The sequence below is a fragment of the Bos indicus x Bos taurus genome, chromosome 13, assembly GCF_003369695.1.
Source record: "Bos indicus x Bos taurus breed Angus x Brahman F1 hybrid chromosome 13, Bos_hybrid_MaternalHap_v2.0, whole genome shotgun sequence".
In the NCBI taxonomy this organism is placed as follows: Eukaryota; Metazoa; Chordata; class Mammalia; order Artiodactyla; family Bovidae; genus Bos; species Bos indicus x Bos taurus.
Window position 1 is genome coordinate 29,273,901 of NC_040088.1, and position 24,093 is coordinate 29,297,993.

The window sequence follows — 24,093 nt, forward strand, 5'->3', positions numbered from 1 at the left end:
AGGCCCGCAGGGAGAGGATGGGTGCGCCAAGCACAAGACAGGAAGACATTCGGATCATAAGAGAGGTCCCAGGGACGGGCCCAGACCTCAGGGACCCGGCAGGCGGGGGCAGGGTGGGAGCGCACCAGGTCGAGGGTGGGTGCTGAGGCCGGGGTCTGGGTGGCTGTAGCGTCTGCCCCTGGTTTACAATGGACCTGTGTTCTGAGGTGTCTCCCCAGGATGGCCTAAGGGGTGCAGGCCCCCCTGGTGGGACTCTAGAATCTGGCCCTGTGGCCCCACATGCTTGCCACAGAGGCGTGCCCCAGCAGGCCCCCAAAACCAGGCTTCTCCCTACTGGGCCCCATGGTTCCCTGTGACCTTGGAACTGTGGCCTCCAGGATCCCCTCAGCTTGGCCAAGTGGCCTAAGGCTTCACCACCAGCTTCTGAGGCCCCCGGAAAGAACTGTTCTCCACCCTGGACCCCTCTTTGTGGAGGGTACACTTGAAGTCTGTCCCCCAGAGCCCACTGAGACCTTCAAGGGCTGTCCTGGTCTGCATACATGGGCAGGGTTCCTAAGGACGCAGAGCTGACACGAAAACAGGGCTCCCAAAGAGAGTCCCGGGCCGTGGCCCTGGCGGGGTCAGAGTGCCAGGCCGCAGGGAAGTGGGGTGGTCACAGACCAGGGCAATGACCAAAATGGGTTTCAGGGAGGGGGAGGGGTGAGTGAAGACCACAGTCATGGCCCCTTCTAGGGACCCCCGACCTTGTCAGCTCACCCATGATCACGTTTCCCCATGGCCATCTCTCCCATCTCCCTCACATCCTGAGGACACTCAGGTTAGGGTTGGGTCTGGGAGAAGGTCAGGCAGGGTCTCAGAAATGTGTGGTGGGAGCAGAGGCCCAGGGCTCAGCACCTTATGATGGGGCAGTGCCCACGAGGAGCCCCCAGCGATGGGACCCCCTGGCAGGCCAGGAAGTAGAGATAGGAAGTAGAGATGGGCTGGGGGCCAAGCAGGTCTTCCTTGCCCGCAGTGAGTGTTTCTCGGGGGTGGGGGGGGGAAGGGGCCCTTCTGTTATGCTGTCCCTGTGTCCTCGGGTAGGCAATGGTTGGCAAGTGACCCGGCACTTCCTCGCGCTGCTGATTCCATCAAACAGGAGCCAGGAATTAAAAATAAACGCCTGCAGGGAAAGCGCAGCCCAGCCCGCCCAGCTGAGCTGGTCTCTAGGCTTAAGGTGTCCCGTCCTGCTGAAGGTTAGGCGGCATCTGGGAGACTCTGTGACTGGCCAAGGCTGGGATGGGACAGACAGGGCAGGAGGCCCAGGTCCCTGTGAACACCACCCCCAACTTCCTCCAGGGGACCTCCAGCTGCCTGCAACCTCAGAGGGTGTTTATCAGACACCCCCACACAGGTCCATGCCTCTCTGCTTCAGGCTCACCCACAGCTGTCAGCTGGCAGGCACCAAACCGCACTGGGGTGCCCGTGCCAGGGGCCAGCCAGTGCTGGAACCCTGTCCTGCTAGGAGCAGTGGCCACCGCTGCTGGAAGGCAGCATCCTTCCCAAGGGTCTGCTGGCTGACCCTGGGGAGGGGTCTCCAGTGGCTTCTCCAAGAGGCCTCTGTGTCCTCAGCCATACTACCTGCAGAGCCCTGGGAGTCCGTGGAGATTCAGCGTCTGGGCTCACACAGTAGTGAGACACAGGGAGGTATGATGCTAAATAACACCCAGCGGCAGAGTGGAGCACTAACCACTGCATGGCACAACTCACTGGCAAACAGCTGCTAACTATTGCATAGTGTTTAATGCCTACTAACTACTGATTCATACTTAATAACCATGGAATAGTACTGAATAACTACTAATCACTGACTAGTACTGAATAACCACAAAATACTAAGCAGTACTAAACACTACATGATGTACTAGACAGCCACAGCCACCCAGCCTTGCATGGTAGGCTCCCAGGCAGCCTGAGGGTCCATGGATCAAGAATCAACTGGGCACAGAGAGGCAAAGCACAGTGCCTGAGGTCACACAGCAAGGAGGGCAGAGCTTGCAGATGGCTTGGAAGACCTGAGCCAGGTCAGTGCTGCTTCTGGATAAGCCCATCCAGGTCCCACCTGTGCTCTGCTCCTCCCAAGTCAGGCTCCGCCCCCGTAGCCTCCCTTTCCCACATCTGAGCTCTTGGTCACTGTGGCCCCCAGGAGTAGCCAAGGTTATGGGTGGGGGAGAGCAAGGAAGGGGCTCCAGCTAAGGAGGTTGGTGCTGCCTCCCAAGGCAGCTTCTGGGGAGCAGGCAGAGGGAGGGGTACAGGCCCTGCCTCTTCAACCCCCCCCCACCTCCCAGGCCCAGTGAGCTGTTTGGGGCGACACACGCAGCCCCCTCTTTGGCAGGCGGGGTTTTCACCGGGGAAAGAAGATCCAGCTAAAATTAACCGTTATCAAGCTGTCAGCCCTGGAAATAAACCCGCCTCCCATTGGCTGCGGGTGATGTCACCGCCGGGCTAATAATAACCTGCAAATGCAGAGCATTCCACCTGTGCGGTGCGCCTTCCTGGGGGGCCGCGGCCTCAACAGGTGGGGACGACCACCCGGGTGATGGTCGCGAATAGCGGCCTGGGCGGGGCAAGGAGAGGGAGGGCCGCGCAGTGTCTCAGAACGACTTCACCCCCTGCCCTTGGGCTACACTGGCTGCCCTCTGCCCCCTGGGCATCGGTGAGCATCCTCATGTGCGGGGTCAGTCGCACCTGTCTCCCAATCTAGCTGGGCCGTGGGACCCTGGACGGCCTCGGGGACACGTTCCCCCGCCCCCCAGCTCTTCAGGCCGGGCACTCAGGGGACCGAGCTGCCCTCGAGGCCGCAAATTAAGTGTCTCCATGGTGAGGAGGCGTTCTCGGCAACCAGCTCCCCGCAGAAGAGCAAAGTCACGGCCCCTAATCAGAGAAGGGGCGGGGCCAGGGCATGTGTACGCCAGCAAGAGCCCAAGACCGCCGAGGCCCCACCAGCCTGCCAGCCCTGGGCTGGGTCTCCGGGCCTACTGAAAGAAAGGGGGCGGCGGGTGGGGGGGGAGTCGGGGTGACTTGCTGGGCAATGCAGGCCCCCAAACACGTCACCTGCCAAACCGAGCGTGTCTGGGAGGATGGGACTGACCTGAGTCAGCCAGAACAGCTTAGAGAGGGAGACACCATCCCTTATAGAGGGGGGAGGGCAGCCAGCCCGCCCCGCCCCCACCCACACTGGGGCCAAGGGAGCTATCCGCCCACCCTTACAACGGCAGCAGCAGGGAGCCGTAGCCATGGTGATGGAGTCTTTAGACTCCTCCCCCCAGGCCCTCAGACTCCTCCCGCCAAGCCCTCACTCCCCAGGAACCCTGGCGGCCCCGCCTGCACTAGAGCAGCACCCGTGCTTCGGGGAAACAGAAGAGGGGGTTCCGGTGGGCTGGGCCCCTGGCTCTGGGCCACTGCGAAGGGGCGGCGATCCAGCTTGGTGCTAGCAAGAGGGAGTGGCCAGGTCCCCCCATTCAGTTCACTGCAGGTTGGGATCAGCCAGATCTTAACCCAAAGATCTTGGGTTAAGAAGGCGCAGCCCTGCTATGGGCCAGGGACACAGGGAGAACCAGGGGAGGGTCTGCAGGCCCGACGACCCCTCATGGCCAGTGTTCTCTGGGCCCAGTGGGCATGTGCTGTGTCATGGACTCCTTTCACACCTGGATGGGTTACCATGGACCCCTGCCCTGGTGTGGGGGAGGGAGAGGTCTCAGCCCTAAGCCAGCCTCCCACTCCCAGGTTCAGAAATTTCCCTGGGGAACAGGAAGCTCCTTAGCAACCCTGGGGCCCTGGTTTTCTGCTTTTGAATAGAGCTCCCCTCAATTGCACAGTTGGGAATAACCTGCCTAGGGAGCTGGGGGCCTCAGGAGATGTTAGAATGACTGATGCAGGAGGACAGGGGAAGGACTGGGCACTGAGGGAGACAGGGCTCCAGCCTGTCCTTGAACCACTTAGAGAAACTGCACGAAGCATAGTTGTGCTTGACCACCAGGTCAGGAAATAGAACACTCTGTTGTGCCCTCCAAAGCACCCTGACTTGGGCTTCTCCTGCCAGACACCACTTTGCTGGCTCTTAAGCTTTGCGTGAATGGTCCATGTAGCTTCTGTTCTTTTTTCTGTCCTCTTTCACCCGCCACCACGTGTGTGACTTGCACCTGTGCTCCTGCATCTGGGAGGTGTTTGCTTCTTCACCGCTGTGTAGCATTCCGTTTCCACTGCTGTGTAGTATTCCGTTCCCAGTTCTGAGCTGCCGAAAATTAAGCTGCTGTGAACCTCTCCTGCGTGCCACTTGTGTGAGCATTTCTGTCTGCTATAGGCCTCATGGGTGGGGTTTTGAGCCGTGTGTATGTGTGTACATTATTCCCGTCATTTGTGTACTGCCTCCTGGCTGGTAAATTCATCCTTTGATACTTGCTCTGTGACAGTGGACAAAATTACAGTAAGCATTTCTCCTCCTCAGTGAGCAGATCCACTTTTGCAAAGCAGGCAGTGAAGGGTGAATTTACCTCCAAGAGAAAACTAAATGACAGCTAGTGTTTTCCCTTGACAGGGAGGAAATTTTACTATTTTTTTGCATGTCTAGTGATTTTTACCAGACCACCTTACCTGCCTCCTGAGAAATCTGTATGCAGGTCAAGAAGCAACAGTTAGAACCAGACATGGAACAACAGACTGGTTTCAAATTAGGAAAGTGGTACATCAAGGCTGTTTGTCACCCTGCTCATTTAATCTATATGCAGAGTACATCATGCAAAATGCTGGGCTGGATGAAGCACAGGCTGGAATCAAGATTTCCTGGAGAAGAAACATCAATAACCTCAGATATGCAGATGATACAACCCTTATGGCAGAAAGCGAAGAGGAACTAAAGAGCCTCTTGGTGAAAGTGAAAGATGAGAGTGAAAAAGTTGGCTTAAAATTCAACATTCAAAAAACTAAGATCATGGCATCCGGTCCCATCACTTCATGACAAACAGATGGGGAACCAGTGGAAACAGTGGCAGACTTTATGTTCTTGGGCTCCAAAATCACTGAAGATGGTGACAGCAGCTGTGAAATGAAAAGACGCTCGCTCCTTGGAAGAAAAGCTATGATTAACCTAGAAAACATATTAAAAAGCAGAGACATTACTTTGCCAACAAAGGTCCATCTAGTCAAAGCTATGGTTTTTCCAGTGGTCATGTATGGATATGAGAGTTGGACCATAAAGAAGGCTGAACACTGAAGAATTGATGCTTTTGAAGACTCTTAGAGTCCCTTGGACTGCAAGGAGATCAAAGCAGTCAATCCTAAAGGAAATCAGTCCTGAATATTCATTGGATGGACTGATGCTGAAGCTGAAGCTCCAATACTTTGGCAACCTGATGTGAAGAACTGACTCATCAGAAAAGATTCTGATACTGAGAAAGATTGAAGCCAGGAGGAGAAGGGGATGACAGAGGATGAGCTGGTTGGATGGCATTACCGACTTGATGGACATGAATTTGAGCAAGCTCCAGGTGATGGACAGGGAAGCCTGGCATGCTGCAGTCCTTGGGGTCACAAAGAGTCGGACACGACTGAGTGAACTGAACTGATTTTTGGCTGAATAATGAACATTCTGTAAAGACTCTGGATTCTGTTACCTTCCTTGGAATACTGTTGGTTCTCATTTTAGCAGCCATTCCATTACTGGATTTTGGTGGGCTTGTTTTCATGCTTTGTTTGTGTCAATCTGGGAACCCCAAAGTGCCTCCCAAGACCCTACACTCGATAAGATTCAGCTTCCAGTTTTGTTCCCCCCAAAGCTCTTTATGGAGCTCACTTTTATCTCTTCTTAGATGGAGCCTAGAGTAGGCGTTGCTCTCAGTATAATCTTTTCTCCTAAAAAACAAGTGAGCAATCTCTTCACTCTGGCCAGGCCCAAGTGCCAATGCCAACCAGCAAGGCTGGTCTACTGGTGTTTTTGTTTCAATCTCAGCTCCTGGTGGACACAGTCTGAGGAGTCCTCCAAGGAGTCATGCCCTGGAATAACCTTCCCCCTTGAGGGCAGAAGGAACCTGTGGCCACATGTAGCCAACAGCACATGACCAAGGTGATGCACGGTCATGCTCTTGATTTGTCTGTAGTATTTAAGACTTGGTCTTTGCAGACCAGAGCAGGAGGTTCCCCTCTTGGCCTTGAAGAAGTGAGCTTCCGGGTTGTGAGAGGCCTGGGAGGGGCCATATGTCAGGAACCATGGGTTGCCTCTCAAAGCTGAGCATGGCTCCTGCTATCCGCCACCGAGAAAGCAGGAACCTCAGTACTACAGCCCCAGATGATTCTGCCAACCACTACGTGACCTTCAAATACATCCCCCCAAGCCCCTGAAGGACACACAGGCACCTTGATTGTACCCTTTTGAAATCCTGAGCAGAAGACCCAATGAAGGCGCACCCACTATTTCCACATGGGCTTGGGGATTTCCCTAGTCCAGTGATTAGGACTCTGTGCTTCCACTGCAGGGGGCACAGGTTCAATCCCTGGTCAGGGAAGAAAGATCTCAAAAGCTGTGTGCTGCAGCCAAAGGGGCGGGGGGTGGGGGGATGGTTAAGATGGTAAATTGTTATGTGTATTTTACAGCAGTAAAACAATTTGCGGGGGGTGGGGGGGAAGTGCTGATGCATGCTACAATGTGGATAAACCTTGAAAACAGTATGCTGAGTGAAAGAAGGCCTAAGTAAAAGGCCAGGAAAGACTGTGTGATTCCACTCACATGAAATGTCCAGAACAAGTAAAATCATAGAGACAGAAAATGGATCAGTGGTCACCAGGGACTAGGGGAGGGGCAAAGGGAGGGAGGTGCTTAATGGATAAAATGGGTTTCCTTTTGGGGTGATGAAATGTGGAGAGAAGGTTACACAACCGTCAATGTATTAAATGGTTGCTGCTGAGCTGCCCACTTTAAAGTGGTTAGTTTATGGGAATTTTACCTCAATAAAAAGATTTGGGTATTGCTATTTCTCTATATTCTTATTTTTCAAATATATTTTAGTTATCATAGTTCCTCTGTGTTTTAGGACCTACATCTTCAAAGACCTTGCTGAGATTTTTACTGGAATTGCATTAAATATGTACATCAGTTTGGAGGGAACAGACATCTCTACTGTGTTGAGTCTCCATTATTTAGGCCTTCACTGGTTTCTGTCATTAGCATTTAATTTTTGGCATACAAATCCTATACTCATTTTGTCAGGTTTATACCTCAGTGTTTCATGGCAGAGTGTGGCTATTATATATGGTGTTTCTAACTGCTTCTAGTTGTAAATCATTAGTAAATCAGGAGTACAACTGGTTTTTGTGTGTTGACTGAGTCTGGCTAAATCTCATTCGCTCATTAGGTTTTTTTGTATATTCCTTGATGATGACCACCACGGTATCTTGGAGACGGACAGTTTTCTTTCCCACTTTCAATCTGGATGCCTTTTCTTTCTTTTTCTTGTCTCATTGCACCCGCTAAGACTTCTGGTAGACATCGAATAATCGTGGTGAGAGTGGACATCTTTGCTGCCTGCCTGGTGCTGGGAAAAGATCCTGTCTTTCTCCATCAAGGACCACACTGGCCTACTTGCCAGGAGTTGGTTGGCTGTAAGTGATGCTCTTTCCAAGACTGAAGACATTCTTTTCTTTCTTTTTAAAAAATTATTTATGATTTATTTTTTGCTGCACTGGATCTTCATTGCTGCCCCTGGGCTTTTGTCTAGTTGCAGAGAGGAAAGCGGGGGCTACTCTGTAGTTGCAGTGCATGGGCTTCTCTTTGCGGTGACTTATTGCAGAGTAGGGGCTCTGGGGGCATGGGCTCAGTAGTTGTGATGCACAAGCTTAGTTGCCCTGAGGCATGTGGGATCTTTCCAGACCAGGGATGGAACCTGTGTCCCCTGCATTGGCAGGTGAATTCTTAATGGACCAGGGAACTCCCAAGGACCTCCTTTTCTATTTCTTGTCTGGTTTCGATCATAACTGGGTTTGTCAACCTCATTCCCCATCACTTGACTTGAATGCTCACAGTTGTGTGTTGGTGCATTTTTACATCAGTTGCTTTAAAGCCTTCGTTGGTCACTACAGCATCTGCCATCCCAGTAAACCTGTTTGCCGGGCGTCATTTCTCATGCCAACTGGGGTTCTCCTGGTGCTTCTTCACGGAGGAATTTTAGATCTTATCCTAAAGCTCGGTATTCTTGATGAAGAAACACTTTGTGGGTTGTTTAATGCCTTGGATGGAATTCCAGGGCATTGCAATGCTTGTTCCTAGGTTTGTATTTGCTTTTTAAGGGAGAATCTTCTTGACCTCCTCACTCCTTCATGCTGGAAATCTGTCATGTCTTTACACAATTCACCCTTTCATCAGATATATTTCTTAAATGCCCACAACAGGGCCAAGTCTTTCTTAGTTACTGGGACAGAACAGGTGCAAGCTCAGCCCTCCCAGATTTTACTTAACCAGCAAAAAAAAAAAACAATTAGGTGTTTTCAGTAGCAAAAAGTGCTATAAATAGTGACTTTTAATAAGCACCTGCTATGTGCTAGGTCCTGGTACTTTCCTGTTTTACCAACAAGGACACTGAGGACAATGGATGAGTGATCATCTGGCCACACAAAGTGCCCCCACATAGTAGGCATTCATTACATATTAGTCAGTAGTTTTATTTCCTCTGCAAGTGGTGATGTCACTTACAGAAGCTCCAGCTAGTGCTGAAACCTGGCATAGCTGGGACCCAGGGAAGAGGGTGTTCCGACCTGAAGGGCAGGGGCAGGGCCTGGGCTGGAGTCCTACTGGGGAGCCCGTTCCCCAGGGGCAGGAGGAGAAGCCCTGAGGGCCCCAGCTCTGCTCAGCCTTTGGCAGAGCCCTCACCTCACACCCAAACACCTGTGGCAAGACTGACACACGGGGCCCACGACAGCAGCAGCCCGGGGTTTGAGCCAGCCCCGGGGTTTGAGCCAGCCCCTTGCCGCCCTGTCTGGTCTTCACAGAACACCTGTCAGGAAGGTGCTGCCCCTAACAGTCTGCAGGAAGGGACAGGGCTCAGGAATCCCACGAGGCCCTGGTGCTCAGCCAGGACCCCAACCTCAGGCCGAAATCCTGCCCTGAACCCAGGGAGCCCATGGCCATCAGCCATCCTGTTCCCCCTACAGTGAGGATGTCCTGCATGTGACTGTCTCTGGCCTCCCTATGGCTTTCATGCCACCGCTTCCCCAGGTGGCTGGAGCCTCAAGCACTGCATCCTGACCCCAGACTCAGCCTGCCCACTCTGAGCACCGGACGAGCCCCTGAGCACTTGGGCCACCATCCTCAAGGGATGGTGGAAGACCTGGGCCAGCCTCTCCCAAGCCTAGCCCCTGTCACACCCACCCTAAAGTTACAGCAGCCCCAGCCCAGGCCTCAAGGCCCAGAGCCTGTGTTCCCCCAATGCTGGAGCCGCACCCAGGGGTGTCAGCAACACAAGGACCTTGAGGTCCACTCAGCACCTCTGGGAATCCCCGACAGGGGTGTAGCCCATCTGGGGATCAGGCCATGCTGTCCACAGGCTGGGGCAAGACTAGATGGAGGCCGAGATCCCTACCCCTTTCCCCGCTCTAACCAGGACATGCCACCATCCACTCAGGGGCCCCGAGGCCAGCTATGGGGAGTAACTGGCAGAACCCCTACCTTCCCGGCTTAGTAAATGCAGCCTTTACATTAATGCTTAAAAAAAAAAAAAAAACTACCCTTTTTTTTTTTATTATTCCACTCTTGAAATCATTTGGTGAGATTGAGACTGGGGTGGAGGGGGACAGACTGGCCAGTGGGCCACTGAAAGGTGGCCTGGGAAGGTGGGGGAAGCCCCCACCAGAGTTCCTTCAGGGAAGGCCTCAGTGCCTAGCTGGGAGCGGCTCCCACTACCCCCTCCTCTAGGCCTGGCCTGGGCTACAAAGCTGTCATGCCCAAGGGCTCAATTCCCTGGTTGGCTTCCTGGGGCTCAATGCAGTTCAACCCTAATGATCTCTCCTCACTCCAGGACTCCTGATGGGCCCCATTGCAGCCCATCTGGGCCAACCACCTGAGCTGACATCACCCCTCACCCAGTCCTGCATCCCTCAGCTCCCTCCCGGGGTGCTGGTCACCAACACACATCTTGATCCCACCTTCTGTCTCAGCAGCTGCTCCCAAGACACTCCTACAGGAGGGAGTCCCAAACAGGAACCAGCCACAGCAAGTCACAGCCGAGTGCCCTGCCAGCCCAGGTTCCTAGATCTGGGCTGCCAAAGGTGACCCCAGGACATTGCTGGCCTTGACCTCAGCCAGGTAGAGGCTCAAAGGCTCTGACCAGTGAGGGGTGTCATATGGCCTGATCAGACTGAGCAGAGCCCTGCTGGCTGGAGCCAGGGTCCAGGGGAGGAGAGAATGGAGCCGAGTTGAGGACCACTGAGCTCTGGAGGAGCAACAGCCTCTGGGGGGTCTCAGCCCTGACCTGGAAAGAGGGCAGCCTGAGAATTCCTCCCAGTCTCTCCCTTGAGGATCTGAAGCTTCCCGTCACCCTGGGAGCTGAGCTCTGTTTGGATGTGGGGGCCCCATGGTTTCTTGAGGCCAGGAGGAGGGGTTTCAGGACCCCACCACCCCTGCACATCTTCCCTTCTTCCCTAGCCCTCCTACCCAGCTGCCCAGGCCTGATCCAGGTCCAGGGAGCCCCAGGGATGCAGGGGTCTGGATCCCTCAGGGAACAGATGGGCATGTGGCTGCATTAGGGCCATCCCAGGGGCCTGGCACTGTTTGGGATCCCCGAGGAGGAGAGGCTGCTGAGGTCCCAGGGGCAGGACTGGAAGGCTATGAGGCCTGCCTGCAGTGACTAAAGTGCCACATGCTCATCCACCCCCGCGGACTCGCTGGGACATCTTATCCTCTGCTCCCCACCAGGAGGCAGGACTTAACTTCAACCTCCCCATCCCCACAAGGCTGGGCTTCCCAGGTGGCACTAGTGGTAAAAAACCTGCCTGCCAATGCTGGAGACATAAGAGATGCAGGTTCAATCCTGAGTAGGGAAGATCCCCTGGAGAGGGAAATGGCAACCCACTCTAGCGTTCTTGCTCGAGAATCCCATGGACAGAGGAGCCTGGTGGACCACAGTTCATAGGGTCGCAAAGAGTCAGACATGACTGTAGCAACTTAGCACACACATACACCCACAGCCCAGTGCATCAGGGCTCCCTCTGGCTCCAGGGCCTCTTCATCTCCCTGCACTGGTGCTAAGGCAGCACTGTCTCAGCTTCAGGGGACTGAGCCTGGAGAGGGCAGGGTCTCCCACTCACCGCCCCCGGTGGACATGTGGGTTATCCATGAGCTCTGGGTGGTAGAAGCCACAGCAGCAAGGTCAGCACCAGCCTCCAGATCTGAGCACCTCCCAGCAGAAGCCCTGGTGGCCCTCTGCCCCTAAGCTCTCTCTGCTCAGACCCCACCATGGAATGGGTCTGCCTCAGGGGTTCCACTCCTCACACTGCTGCTCCTCTCCCCGAGGGGTACTCTGTGTGCCTCCCGGGTCCCCAGGAATGGCAGCAGCCCTCAGTTTCCCAGCTGTGCCCCCTCCTGAGTAACCAGCAGGCCCAGGATCCAGAGCAGGCACCTTGCCAAATCTTAGCCCCACTTCCTGATCACATGAGCTGTCCATGGTCCTGGGCGGGCCCCTCAGGCTGGCCTCTTGAGCTCTAGTCCCTGGAACCCCGGTCCTGTTGGAGGCACGAGCGACAGGCACCCACGAGATGCCCACACATTTGGACGCTGACTACAGGGATGCGGGAGTCCAGGGAAGGGGCAGGGCCCAGTGGCTGAGACCCCTTCACACCAGATGGAGGGGTTAGACCAGATGGAGGCCAAAAGGCCTACCCCTTTCTCCACTCTAAACAGGACATGCCACCATCCACTCAGGTGCCCTGAGGCCAGCTATGGGGAGCAACTGGCAGAACCTCTACCTTCCTGGCTTAGTAAATGCAGCCTTTACACTATCACTTAAAAAAAAAAAAAAAAAAACTACCCTTTTTTCAGATTATCCACTCTTAAAATCATTGGTGAGGTTGAGACTGGGGTGGATGGGGGTAGGCTGGCCAGTGGGCTGCTGAAAGGTGGCCTGGGAAGGTAAGCGAGACAAGCCTGGGTCTTGCCCGAACATTCCACCCTCTTGGTACCAACTGCACTGACCTTATCAATGATCCTTCAGTGAGCAGTAGGCATGCCTGGCTGCCACTCCCATTGCAGGTCTTGCCATGGAACCCTGTCCAGGCCCAGAGGGCCCCCTCCTCTTGCCCAGCAGCTCTGAGCTCTGGGCCCCACCTCACCTCCTCCTTGCTCAGCCCCCAGCTTAAGCCTGACACCCTCTCTCCTGTTCCCCCTCCAGCACCTAGTGTGGCTACTCTCTCTTAACTGGCCCCTCTGCTGGAAGGGGCACCTGCCTCATTCATCACCAATCCTTGTGCCCAGGCAAGCCATATACTCACAGCAGGTGCTCAGCCCACCAGAGTGCCAGGTGGACAGAATGGCCCAAGGTCCAGTCAGGGCACCTGTCTCTTTCCCAGCCCACAGGACTAGACTGTCAAGCCAGGGCTAGCACCAAAGAGCCAGGAGGAGAACAGGGAGGCTTCCCCTTCAAGGGCAGTTGGGCCCTGGGGCCTGGAGGAGGCTGAGGGTGGGGGAGAAGGCTACTTTCCACACTGGAAAGAAAGTCCTCCTCCTGGTTGCAGAGCCAGGGTGTGGCCCAGACTACACAGGGAACATGCTGGGGCTGCCCAAACTAGGGACCTCACAGCTACTGGAGACATCCCCAAACAGAGCTCTCTACTCACCCCCACTGACATAAGCACCCCCATCTGTCTGCCCTACTTTCCACTCTCCTCCCCAACCCAGGCTTGCCAACCAGCTGGATGCAGGCTGGAGCTGGGAACGCAGAATTGGTTCTGGAGCCCTTAGCGCTGTGCAGTGAACATGGGTGGGCTCCCCAGCTTCCCATCCACAATGAAGTCGCTAAAGGGCTGGAAGGCCCTGGCACACAGCTCGTTCTGGGTACCACCAGGCCGACAGCTGGGGGAGGGCATGCACCAGTTGGGGCCCACATCTGGTTGAGGGCTGGGCATGCACTAGCCAACACCCTCTTATCTGTCCAGGGTGAGAGGGGGGGGGGGGCCCATTCTGAGCCAAGGCCAGAGCAGACAGGCACTGCGGGGGCACGACAGGGGCTCAGCCCTGGGCTGTGGACAGCAGCAAAAACAGACTGGAAGTGCAGGGGCCACCGTCCAGCACGCCTGCCTCCGATAAGCTGGAAAGGTGCAAACAGGCTGGACTAGCAGGAGGCCTGGGTCCCAAATGATGGCCAGAGCCCAGGAAGCGGGGATGGGAGTTGGGAGAGAGACAGGGCCTGTTTTCAGGCTGGGGCGGCGGTTATTTAACCACCTCAAGCCCACACCAGGCTAGGATGCGCTGCCCGGCACTCCAAGTCAGACAGACAACAGGGCTGGACTTCTTCCTGGCCGGACGAGCGAGGGCCACGCCACGGGGGCGGGGCGGGGTGGGGCCAAGCTGAGGTTGGGGCGGGGCCTAGTTGGCCTCGCAGCCAATTAGGCGGGGCGGGACCGGAGCCCAGCTGGGGCGGGACCGGAGCCTAGCTGGGGCGGGGCCGATATTGGGGCGGAGTCTCGCCGGGCTGGGGCGGGGCCGAGAGCGGGGCGGGGTCTCGCCGGGGCTGGGGCGGGGCCGAGAGCGGGGCCGTACAGCCTTATAAGGGGGACGCGTTCGCGCGTGCGTGCCCTCGCGTCTAGTTTGTGGAGTGGCCTCCCGCTTTTTCTTATGCAGATGGGCTCTGTGGCCTAGCGCCCCCGTGCCCACCGTCCGTGATCTCACGCCAAGGCCCTCGAGGGGTCGCCGCCGAGGTGGGGCCCGGGCGGCGCGTGGATGAAGTCGAGCGGCCCGAATGGGCGGCAGGGGGCGGCCGGTGCGCGACGGCTGGCGGGGCTGACCGCCGGGCGACCGGGAAGTCGGAAGGGCGCGGGGTGGGCAGGGGGCGACGGATAGGACCCGGGGCACGGAGCTAGGGGCGCGTCGGCCACAGGTAGGGCCGCTTCCCGGAGCCCCAGGCCGGCGGCCCAGCGCACAAAGCGCCTTTGTTGTCCCTCGCGGCCGGTTCGGGCTGGTTGGAGCCGCCCGCGCGGAGAGGGCGGGCCGAGAGTTCCGGATCCCCGCCTCGACTTGGTAAACAAACCCGGCCTCCGCCCCTCCCGGAAGCCCACGGGGCTGACCTGACCCTGGGGTCCGAACGGGTCGACTCAGCCCGGGTGGGGAGCGCCCTTCTGCGGAGGCAGCAGTGACCGAAGGGGCTCCCCGACCCCCGCGTGCGCAGGTTTCCACCAGCCCGCAAGCAAAAGCATGGCAGCCATCCCCTCCAGCGGCTCGCTCGTGGCCACCCACGACTACTACCGGCGTAAGTCAGCCCCTTGCCCGCGCCCCAGTCCGTCCAGAGCTCCCCCGCCTAGAGCTTGTGGGGTCAGCTCCAGTTGCTTGAGAACCTGTATCGGGTGGGGAGTGAATTGCTAAGGACCCTTAACACCGGCCTGCGCTGCCCGTGAAGCCAGTGCTTGGCCGGGTGGACTTGAGGCCCGGTGGACTTGAGGCCCGGTGCCCCGTGGAGCTGAGCGGGCCTCTTCTCTCCAGGCCGCCTGGGCTCCACTTCCAGTAACAGCTCCTGCGGAAGTGCCGAGTACCCCGGGGAAGCCATCCCCCACCACCCGGGTGAGTGCGGTGACCCCTCTGTTCCCAGGTCTATGCCCAGGGAGTGACAGCAGGACCTTGACTTTGCCTTGCTCCTCTCAGGTCTCCCCAAAGCAGACCCGGGACACTGGTGGGCTAGCTTCTTCTTCGGGAAGTCCACTCTCCCGTTCATGGCCACAGTGCTGGAGTCCCCAGAGCAGTGAGTGTGCCTTTCTGGGGACCAGTGTGGGGGGAGGGTCGGGGGCAAGTGGAAACAGCTTCTGACTTCCTGCTCTCCCCCAGCTCGGAGTCTGCCCAGGCCTCCACCAGCACGATCACATGTGACCTGGCTCAGAAAGCTGTGGGGAAGCAGCAGCCCAGCGGCCAGCCTGGCAAAACCAACTGCAGGCCCCCGTCCTGAGTGACCACCACCAGCTGCCAGGCTTCCTTTCAAGGCGCTAGGCTTATCAGAGCCCTCTTCCTCCCCCTGCCCTGTACCCTCCCTTTCCCTCCTCTCCCCAAGACCAAGCAGGCTACAGTCAAGGGAAGCAGTTCACTTTTTAATATCAAAACAGCAAAACACCAAAAAGGAAGTTGAGAGAATCCCACTCTCTGCTATCCAAGCCACACGAACGCCCCTTCCTCACACCCCATGACCCTGTGCCTTGCACCAATGCACCAAGTGGACAATAAACTCCAGGAGTGAGCAGCCTGGTGTGTGTGTGTGTGTGAGAGAGAGAGAGACCTGTGTGCTCCCCCACCCCCGAGGGAAAAGTCACTAACCCCTCAGCCTTCTCATTCCCAGGCATGAGAGAGCTGGCCATGCTCCCTGGGCCTTCCTGGAACCCCTCCTAGGGGCCGCCTCTGAGGTCTGGCCCAGGTTCAGTGGGCAGACAGCTCCAGTGAGTGTGGAGACTTGCATCTGAGAAGGGGTGGGGTGCCTGGCTATTTCGGGAAATCAGGGAGAGCAGGCAGTCCAAGAATCAGAGCGGAAGCTTCCAAGGCAGCTGCTGAGGTCATTCCACCCTTGGCCCCTCTTGCTGCTGCTATAGGAGGCCCGCGAGTCTCTACCTTGGGGTCAGAAGGATGCCAGTGCCCCCTGGAGGACCTTGAGGAGGCAGTCCTCAAACTTGCTTGCCCTCTTTTCTCCCACATGTCTTCTGTTAAGGATGTTGCCTCCTCTCTCCTCTTGTAGGACACACTCTGGACAGGGCCCCCAATCCCCAGAGTGGATCTGAGGCCCCTGGCATCCCACTGAGGCAGAGGGGAAGCAAGTGTGGGCGGCTCCTGTGGGTCCCTCTCACCAGGGAAGCCCAGCTTTGGGCAGAGTCTGACTCAGGAGGCCTATGTGGTATTGCGGGGGAGAGGTCCTCATCCTCTGCCAGCCCCCTGGGACCGGCCTGAGGGGGTGAGCTGGTGGTGTCCACATTCAGTGGCCAGCAGAGTTTGACTGGGGGTTGGGGTCAGGAGAGGGCAGTTCAGTGAGGCAGTGGACGGAGCTTTGGTGTGAAGTCAAGCTTAGAGGGGTGGCCTCCCCTGCTTCAAGGGCCAGGCTGTGCTGGAGGGGCCCATCCTCCTCTGGCCACCCCTCCCCAACTCCATTCTAAGTCACATGAGTCCATCCTGAGGCATTTGGGTGGCTAGTAGCCCCCAAAGCCTACACCATCTGTCCTGCCTGCCCTCTGTGTGTCCAGGCACGTTGCAGGCTCGGGGACAGGCTCTCCTGTGGTCCCACGGAAGGGTGGTGGTCAGTGCTAAGGCTGAGTCGGGAGGGTCCACCACAAGGATTAGCTTGACCCCCACCCAGTCCTGGCCACAGTGTCCAGATGAGGCCCCCAGACACCCCAGGGCAGGTGTTTGCCAGGGCAGGTGGACAGGAATAGCACTGGCCCTGGGGAGCAGGTGTCAGTGTCTATCTCTGCAGAGGACTGGGGGATCATGCCCCCACAAGTCCGAGTCTCAGGCAGGGCCAGGGGGCAGAGGGGGTGCAGCCAAAGCCTAGGTCCCCACCACACGGCCAGGGAGGCTTGACCCTGGTCCTGCTAGTTGGTGGGCTTCAAGTCAGGACCAGGGACAGGTCCATTCTGAGGAAAGAGGGGTGATCTTGCTCCTGGAGCCTCCAGGGTAGACGTTGGCTGTGGGGTGCCTGGCACTTTGCAGGTACTGGCATCAGGGAAAGGGATAGCCCCAGCTCCAGGCTGCACTGGGGAAGGCGTAGGCCCAGGTCTGCCAGAGCCCCTTCCCAGGAGTGTCCAGCTGGTTCTGGGAGTGGTCCGTACCTTCAGCAAATCCTCAGTGAATCGGGGTGGTCCACAGCCATGATCTGAGGTCCCTCAGGCCTTGCCTGACTCATGAGGGGTGGCCTGGCCTCTGGGCAACTGCAGGGAGGCTGTGAGCTCAGAGCGGGTTCTCGTACCTTGTTAAGCTGGAGAGCTTCTCCCACAGCCCTTTGAAGTAGGGTCTCTGCTCAGGGTCCTTGTGCCAGCAGGAGAGCATCAGCTTGTGTGTGGTGGGCGGGCACTCTGGGGGGCGGGGCATGCGGTAGCCGCTCTCCACCCTCAGGAAGGCCTCGTGGTTGGACATGCCTGCGGTGGGTGGTACAAGGACGCTCTGGAGGCAGGAGGCCAGTACCCTCAGCACCCCTGGTACTCCTACCGCCCTCTTCTGACTGGTGGCCCTGGAAGATACCCAGTGAGTGGTGCAGGGGGGTGTGACCAGGAGGCAGCCCCCCACTTCCCTGCTGACAGTCTGCAATGCTGGGGCCCAGTACCTGGATAGGGCATCTGACCCCTGCTGAAAATCTCATGGAGGAGAACCCCAAAGGACCAGATGTCAGACTTGATGGAGTAATGCCCTCGGGAGAGCGCCTCTGGGGCAGTCCACTTGTAAGGGATGTTGTGGTCATAGGAGAGATAGATGTCCTCCTGCAATCAGACACATGCTGGGTTAGCCACCCCTGGGGGCCACCCCTGCAGCAGGGACAGGCCAGGGGAGCCTGGCACGTGGTAGGCAACTGTGCGGTCAGGACCCACACCATGTCATGGCTTCCTGGGAGCTGAGCTGGCAGACCGTGCCTGGATACCCACAGGCCATGCCCTGGAAAACCAGTCGCAGAACCCAGAGGAAAGCCTCCCAGAACAAGGGGCAGAGAATCCCTGAAAGTGAGCTTCGAGTGAGCTTCAAGAAGACTTGGGCGGGGGCAGCAGGTTAGCAGCCAAGCTAGGGGAATGCAGGGTCTGCTTGAGGAGCAGTCAGGAATGGCTGACACTTAGCTCTGGGTGTCATGACTAAAGGAATCCCCTCAACTTCTCAGTGTGTTAATGGGAGTCCTAGAAGTGCTTATGTTGCCAGCCTGCTGGGCCAGGTGCCTCCCCCACACCCTGCTTGCCTGTGCGCCCTGTCCTGCCGTTGCCACCCACCCGCTCAGCAGGGACTTCCGTGTTCGCAGCTTCTGGGCACAGAGCTGTCCTCCTAGACTTGTCCAAGGGCCTGCACTGCCCTCCCAGGAGCCTCCTAACCCTGTTGAGGGACAGCTTGGGCTCCATAGCCCATATCTCACCTGAAAACGTGAAGGCCACAGGAACTTCCAGTGACCCGTGCCCTCACTGCCCGTGCCCTGCCCCCTCAGCTCTCCACCCTGCTCCGCCCCTACCTTGATGAGCCTGGCCAGCCCGAAGTCCCCGACTTTGCAGATGTTGTTTTCCCCCACGAGGATGTTCCTGGCAGCCAGGTCCCGGTGGATGTAGTTCTGCGATTCCAGGTAGCACATGCCCTCAGCCACCTGTGCTGCAATGTCCATCAGCTCCGAAACGGGCAGGGCTTTCTCGTCGGAGTCTGCAGAGGCCAGGGGAGGCGTGGGTGAACAGGACCAGCCAGGGCCAAGTCCTCTCTGCAGACTCGCATGCTCAGGGGAGGGGCTGGGGCAAAGGGCAGATGGCCTGATTTTAAATTGGAACTGTGGAGCCACTGCAGGCCTTGTAGAGGCTGATACAGTCAGCACATAACCCTTTGGAATTTCCTTCTGGGAATCCACACTGAAGCAGTAAGAACTCAGACATATGTACACAGATGTTTGGCCCAGCATTATTTACATGAAAACCTCAGAAGATTTCAACAACAGGCACCTAAGTGGACATGGCACATCCACGTGGTGGCCCACAGACTTATCAGGATTTCATTTCTGATGAACATTTAATGATATGGGAAACTGCTTGCAATGATCAACTGTAAAGTATTCCCAATGTTGCTGTATTAAAGTAGACCCCCCGATGCACACATATGCATACTGGGTGTAGTTTATCCTGCATGCACACTTCTTCCTTTTGCAGCATCTCTGCAGTCAGGCCACGTCTGCACACAGTGGCGCCTCCACTCACTGGCTGTGGTTGTCTGCTATGGGTGTTAAGTGATGGCTCTTGTTAGAGATGATGAGGTCTGTGCGTCAGTGAGATACACGGCATGTGAGTGTGTGCAGTTGTGTGGCTGTGTAAGCATGTTCACAAACACCAGAAGAAGCGACAGTGTCTTCCAGGAAGAGAGGACAGCAGTGAGACTAGGCTGTGTGTCCCAGTAGCAGGAAGGGTTTGCAGCCACACCAAGCCTTTGACTAACGAGGCCTCACTTCACTGTGAGTGCAGGAGTGATGGGGGGCTTTTCTTGTCTTTGATCCTATCTGTATTTTCTCAAATTCCTACAATGAACAAGTGGTACATTCATCACAAGATATTTTAAATCCTTTTGTAAGCAGAAAAGTGCTGAGGAAGCCCCCAGAACCCCAGGCTATCCTGTGCGTGGTGTGGGGTACACATCTGTGCACGTCTCCCGTTCCCTCCAGCTGGCACAAGTCACTCTGGTGCCCCTACTCACCCCTCAGCAGCTCCAGCAGGCTCCCCTTGGGCATGAGCTCCGTGACAATGTACACCGGGTCCCCCGCGGACGCCACTGCATACAGGGCCAGGATGTGCTTGTGCCGCAGCTTCTTCATGGCCTGGATCTCCGACTGGAACGTGTGCTGGTGCAGAAGGTCGGCTGTGGGGGTGGGCAGCCTCGCTGGGTGTGGCCTCTGGAGAAGCTGGGGGCCCTCTGCCTGCCCCTCCACCCAGCCGTACCAGCAGCAGCTCAGGAAATGTGGGCACCCTTCCGGATACCCCATCTCCCAGGCCAGGATGCCAGGTCAGACACAGCCTCATCCCCACTCTTCACGTGGGGGGTCCACTATGCCCACCAGCAGCTCTCCCCATACCCCAGGCACCACAGATACCCCATGGGGTTTACCCCTGCCCAATCTGATGTGGAGCTAGAACTCCCTCTAAATGTGCTCGCTTGCAGCCCTGGGTCCCTGGTTCCTGAAGTGGGTGGTTCATCTAAGAAGAGTCTAGATGAAACTTTTCAGATTTCTGGTGATTACTTATTCTAAGGGCTTTTCTTCCATTTACATTGAGAATTTAAAATTTCCTGTCAGGATAAGTGCACTTGGGTAGCAGCATGAAAGGAGAAAGCCACCCAGACACTGCACTGGGTGCCACACATGGTCCAGGTTAGGGTGCTGAGTGGTGGGCAAGGCGTCGGGGCCCAAGGCTGCTGGGCCAGCCGACCCCCACAAGCGAGGCAGAAGTCTCTGGCCTGGGGCCCACTGACCTCGGGCGATCACCTTGATGGCCACTCGGACCTTGTCCTTCCAGAGCCCTTCAAAGACCTCCCCGAAGTAGCCGGAGCCCAGCTTCCTGCAGAGTGTGAACTCCTCCCGTGGCCTCTCCCAGTCATCACAGTGGGGCAGGGGCTCTGGCTCGTGCTGCAGGGACATGGGCGGGGGCACCCGTCCACATGAAGTCAGCCTCAGCCACGTCCTGCTTGGGAGGGTCCTGGTGTCCAGCATATAGCTGGGCTCACAGAGGCTGCCCCCAGCCAGGCTGACCTCTTCTGTGTCCAGCAGACAAAAACCACCCTCCATCTGCTCTGAACCAGTGACACTGGCCTGATTGCCATTCAGACAAAAGTCCTGTCTGGCTGCCGGCCAGGGCATATGGCCGGAGAGACTCAGGACATGGAAGGAACTCAGCTGACCTCTTGCTGGCCCAGGGGTGAGAGTGCCCACCCTCCCCCCATGCCCTGCTCTGTACAACCACAGCTGCCCGGGTGCCAGAGTCCCCAGACAGTGTCCCCAAGGCTGCCTGGGCAGTTGAGCAAGGACCCACACCCATCTCCACTGGAGGGTTCGTATCCCTGTAAGGGGCAGTGGGGAGGCCAGGGTCTGGCATGGGGGTCAGGGGCCCCTACCTTCCGGCAGGGCGAGGTCAGCCGCAGGCCGTGGGATAGGCTCTGGACCTTGTGGTGATCCACAAGCTCAGACAGGCCAGGGAAGGACACAGCCTCGTTGAGGTGCAGCCGGCCGGCCCGCCACCAGATCTTGTAGTGGCGCACGGTCTGCTGGTCCCGCACTGGACAGAGAGGGGCACTCATGAACAGGTGCCAAGAGGGGCCCCCAACGGGGAAAGTAAGGACCCAGCAGGACCTCGGGACAGGGGCCCAGACCTTGGGGCCCTCACCCACCAAGGGTCAGAGCTCCCAGGGCAAGGTCTAGACGTCCCAGCACAGGGGAGAGGATAGGCCAGAGGGGCTGAACTCTACATGCACGAAGGGTTTAGGGACCAGAAGTCTGGAAGTCAGGCCCGGGGGTGGGTGGGGGGGCTGTGAAATGGGGAGGGCAGGAAGTGGGTACCCGAGAGGACGTAATCGGCGCCTGGCTTCTCGCTGATGCGGATCAGGAAGGACCCCTGCTCATTGCCCATGGCCTGCAGTCGGTGCAGAGCTTCCGAACGAGAGATTCGGCCGAAGAACCACCTGCGGGATGGGGGCACTCTGAGCAGAGCAGATCCCCCCAGTGCCCCCGCCTTAAGTCTCGGCCCCTACCTTGAGTCCCAGCCCCCACCTGATCTGACCCTCTGCCTCCTCGTGTCCCAACCCAAACCCACAGGTGCCCTCTGACACTCACTGACCCAGAGCACCCTTCTTTGCCCATTGCCAACCCCAAATGTCCCAAGTGGTCAATTCTGGATACCAGGAAAGGCCTGGAGATCCAGAAGTGGGAAAGGCCTCCCACCACTCTGCCTGGGGCATCCCATGTCTGTGGGGATAGAGCCCCCCATCCTGTGGGTGCAGCGACCCATCCCCAACTTCAGATGTGACTCTGCAGCCACGCACTTGGACTCATCTTGTTTGGGTTTTTTGTGTTGTTGTTGTTGTTTTGTTTTGGCCTTGCCAGACAACATGCAGGATGTGGGATCTTAGTTCCCCAACCAGGGATGGAACCCACACTCCTACAATGGCAGTGCGGCATCTTAAACACTGGACCACGAGGGAAGTTCCTGGGCTACACTGTCCTGTGACCCTGTGGCACCTTCTCCCCCTGGGGCCACAGACACACGGTGCTCAAAAGCCCTGGGACCTGAGGATTCACATGCACCAGCACACACCCATTCTCACACCCCGACTCCCAGCGCCAGGGCAGGGACCAGCCTGGACTCTGGAGGGCAGGGTGGGGCCAGTGGGACTCCCCAGGGAACCTCTGCTGCCAGCCACTCTGCCCTTTGCACCCTCGACTCCCCAGGCCCTGTTGAAACGTAAGCACCCGCACAGAGGACCACTGGCCCGCACTGAGCCCTGCGGGGTTCACAGCCCATTCGCACCCACCTGCCCAGCACCTCTGGAGTCTCTCCCTTTGCTCCCAACCCCACCTCCTTGCCTCCTTCCACTTCTCAAATGTGCTGTGTTCCCAGGGACTCAGGGCCTTTGCCCTGGCCATGCTGACCCTGCCTGAGGCCATCCAGTGTGTGCTGTGTCCCTCCAGGAGGACACAGTAGGCACTCCATCAGTGGGGCACATAGGCACACAGGGACTCCCTACCCAGAGTTCATAGAACCTCCTTGGGTCGTGTGAGCATGCCCAGGCCAGCCTGCTCCTGTGGCCCAAGATTCCTGGGCAGCCCCTCAGGACTGTCGTCACTTCCTGGAGCTACCTTGCCAGTGACAGGCAGTCATGCTGGCATAGGAAGCATGTCTGTGGCCCACACCCCAGCTGGCCTGTCGCAACTCCCACTCCCTCTGATGAGGCCACATGTCTGGTTTTGGGTATTTGGAAGGGGAGGAAAGCTTCACTCCCCAGAAGGCCCAGACTCTGCCCTCTCTGGGCCCAACACTGTGCACTGACCATGGGGAAGCCCAGGGAGGGGCCATAGCCTCAGGACCCCCTCCCCAGAAGTCACACACAGATGCCCAGCCAGGGATCCCAAGACCAGGATGGTAGGCCTGGCCTCGCAGGGGGACAGGGGTAGGGAGATGGAACCATGGGTTCCCAGTCTGTGGCAGCCCAGGGCGCCTGCCTACACCCAGAGCCCAGCCACAGAGGCACAGAGCTCTGTCCCCACACACCCCTGTCCCAAGCTCATATGGGGCTGCATAGCCCAGGGATGGGGGTGCCTTGGAGTGACCCACCAGGGCCACAGGGACACTCACGGCTCCGACTCCACAGTCTCCTTCTCAGCCAGGTAGTTGTAGGGCACGTAGCCCTCAGCCAGGGCCCGGCCTGCCCCATCCAGCCTCACGGCCCACCACCACTCCTCCTCCTTTCTGGCCACGTAGAAGAGGTCCCCTGCCTGGAAGCTCAGCTCCTCAGCAGTCCGAGCCTCAAAGTCCCAGAGGCCCATGTACCTGGGGCCCAGGGGAACCTGGCCCTCGGACCCCATGGCTGGTGCAGCAGCAAAACTGGGCTGTCTGGCCTTGCCACCTTCTCCGGTCCAGCTGGGAGCAGCATGTGGGCAGGGCTGTCCCCAGCAGTCCGTCCCTGCCCCACTGAGCCACCACCCATTTCCCTGTAATGAGGCAGCCGTGCCAGCCACACCTGTGCCACCAGGGACAACCCCCTCAGGCCTTCTCAGGCACCCTAGGCTCCACCCTGAGGGCCACCCCCGGGCCAGGTCAGTCTGGGCACTAACTGATCAGTTAACACCTGCCGAGAAAGCTGCCCACCAAGTGGTCACAGGTGCCACTGGCCACATGGCCAGACCTAAGCGCCAGGAGAGGGGAGAGGGGAGTCACTGATCAGGCAGGAGGCGTGGGACTTGGAGCTGGAGGGGCAGGACAAGGCATGCCCTCCCCCAACCCCCCCGGACTGTTGTGGCTGAGCCCAGATCCCAGGACAGCCAGTTCCCAGCAGGGTCCTCACCAAAAGCCCAGGGCTGCTTCTCTGCCCGCCCCCGGAGGAGCTCCCCTGAGGCCCAGGCACCTCCTCCCCAGCCGGAGGCTGGGGTGCCAGGGACTCTGTCCAATGGGAGGGCTGTGAGGACAATGAGCAGG

At 57.8% G+C, this 24,093-nt stretch overlaps 2 protein-coding genes across 3 annotated transcripts; one reads left to right on the forward strand and one right to left on the reverse strand.

Moving 5' to 3' along the window:
- The first annotated feature begins 13,786 nt into the window (after positions 1–13,786).
- PPDPF (pancreatic progenitor cell differentiation and proliferation factor) lies at positions 13,787–15,452 on the forward strand. Of its 2 annotated transcripts, none has more exons than XM_027559143.1 (5): positions 13,787–14,248; positions 14,397–14,477; positions 14,708–14,785; positions 14,867–14,963; positions 15,047–15,452. In XM_027559143.1, the coding sequence occupies exons 2-5, from the start codon at positions 14,423–14,425 to the stop codon at positions 15,162–15,164; spliced, it is 348 nt and encodes a 115-aa protein (XP_027414944.1). In that variant the 5' UTR covers positions 13,787–14,248; positions 14,397–14,422; the 3' UTR covers positions 15,165–15,452. The 2 variants fall into 2 exon arrangements, with proteins under 2 accessions (XP_027414944.1, XP_027414943.1); XM_027559142.1 differs by having other exon boundaries at positions 13,787–13,929.
- On the reverse strand, positions 15,310–24,054 carry PTK6 (protein tyrosine kinase 6). Its single transcript, XM_027559144.1, has 8 exons — positions 23,254–24,054; positions 21,462–21,583; positions 21,020–21,180; positions 20,381–20,534; positions 19,610–19,771; positions 18,396–18,577; positions 17,514–17,667; positions 15,310–17,328 (listed from the first exon to the last, which is right to left on the reverse strand). The coding sequence occupies exons 1-8, from the start codon at positions 23,481–23,483 to the stop codon at positions 17,141–17,143; spliced, it is 1,353 nt and encodes a 450-aa protein (XP_027414945.1). The 5' UTR covers positions 23,484–24,054; the 3' UTR covers positions 15,310–17,140.
- Positions 24,055–24,093: the final 39 nt, after the last annotated feature.

Coding starts and splice junctions, on each gene's coding strand:
- PTK6 (XM_027559144.1), bottom strand. CDS start 23,483: ATGGGGTCCGAGGGCCAGGTTCCCCTGGGCCCCAGGTACATGGGCCTC. Junction 20,535..21,019: donor TGACCTCGCCCTGCCGGAAG/GTAGGGGCCCCT, acceptor ATGTCCCTGCAG/CACGAGCCAGAGCCCCTGCC. Junction 18,578..19,609: donor CCTGCTGGAGCTGCTGAGGG/GTGAGTAGGGGC, acceptor TGGCCTCTGCAG/ACTCCGACGAGAAAGCCCTG.
- PPDPF (XM_027559143.1), top strand. CDS start 14,423: ATGGCAGCCATCCCCTCCAGCGGCTCGCTCGTGGCCACCCACGACTAC. Junction 14,786..14,866: donor AGCCATCCCCCACCACCCGG/GTGAGTGCGGTG, acceptor TGCTCCTCTCAG/GTCTCCCCAAAGCAGACCCG. Junction 14,964..15,046: donor GTGCTGGAGTCCCCAGAGCA/GTGAGTGTGCCT, acceptor GCTCTCCCCCAG/CTCGGAGTCTGCCCAGGCCT.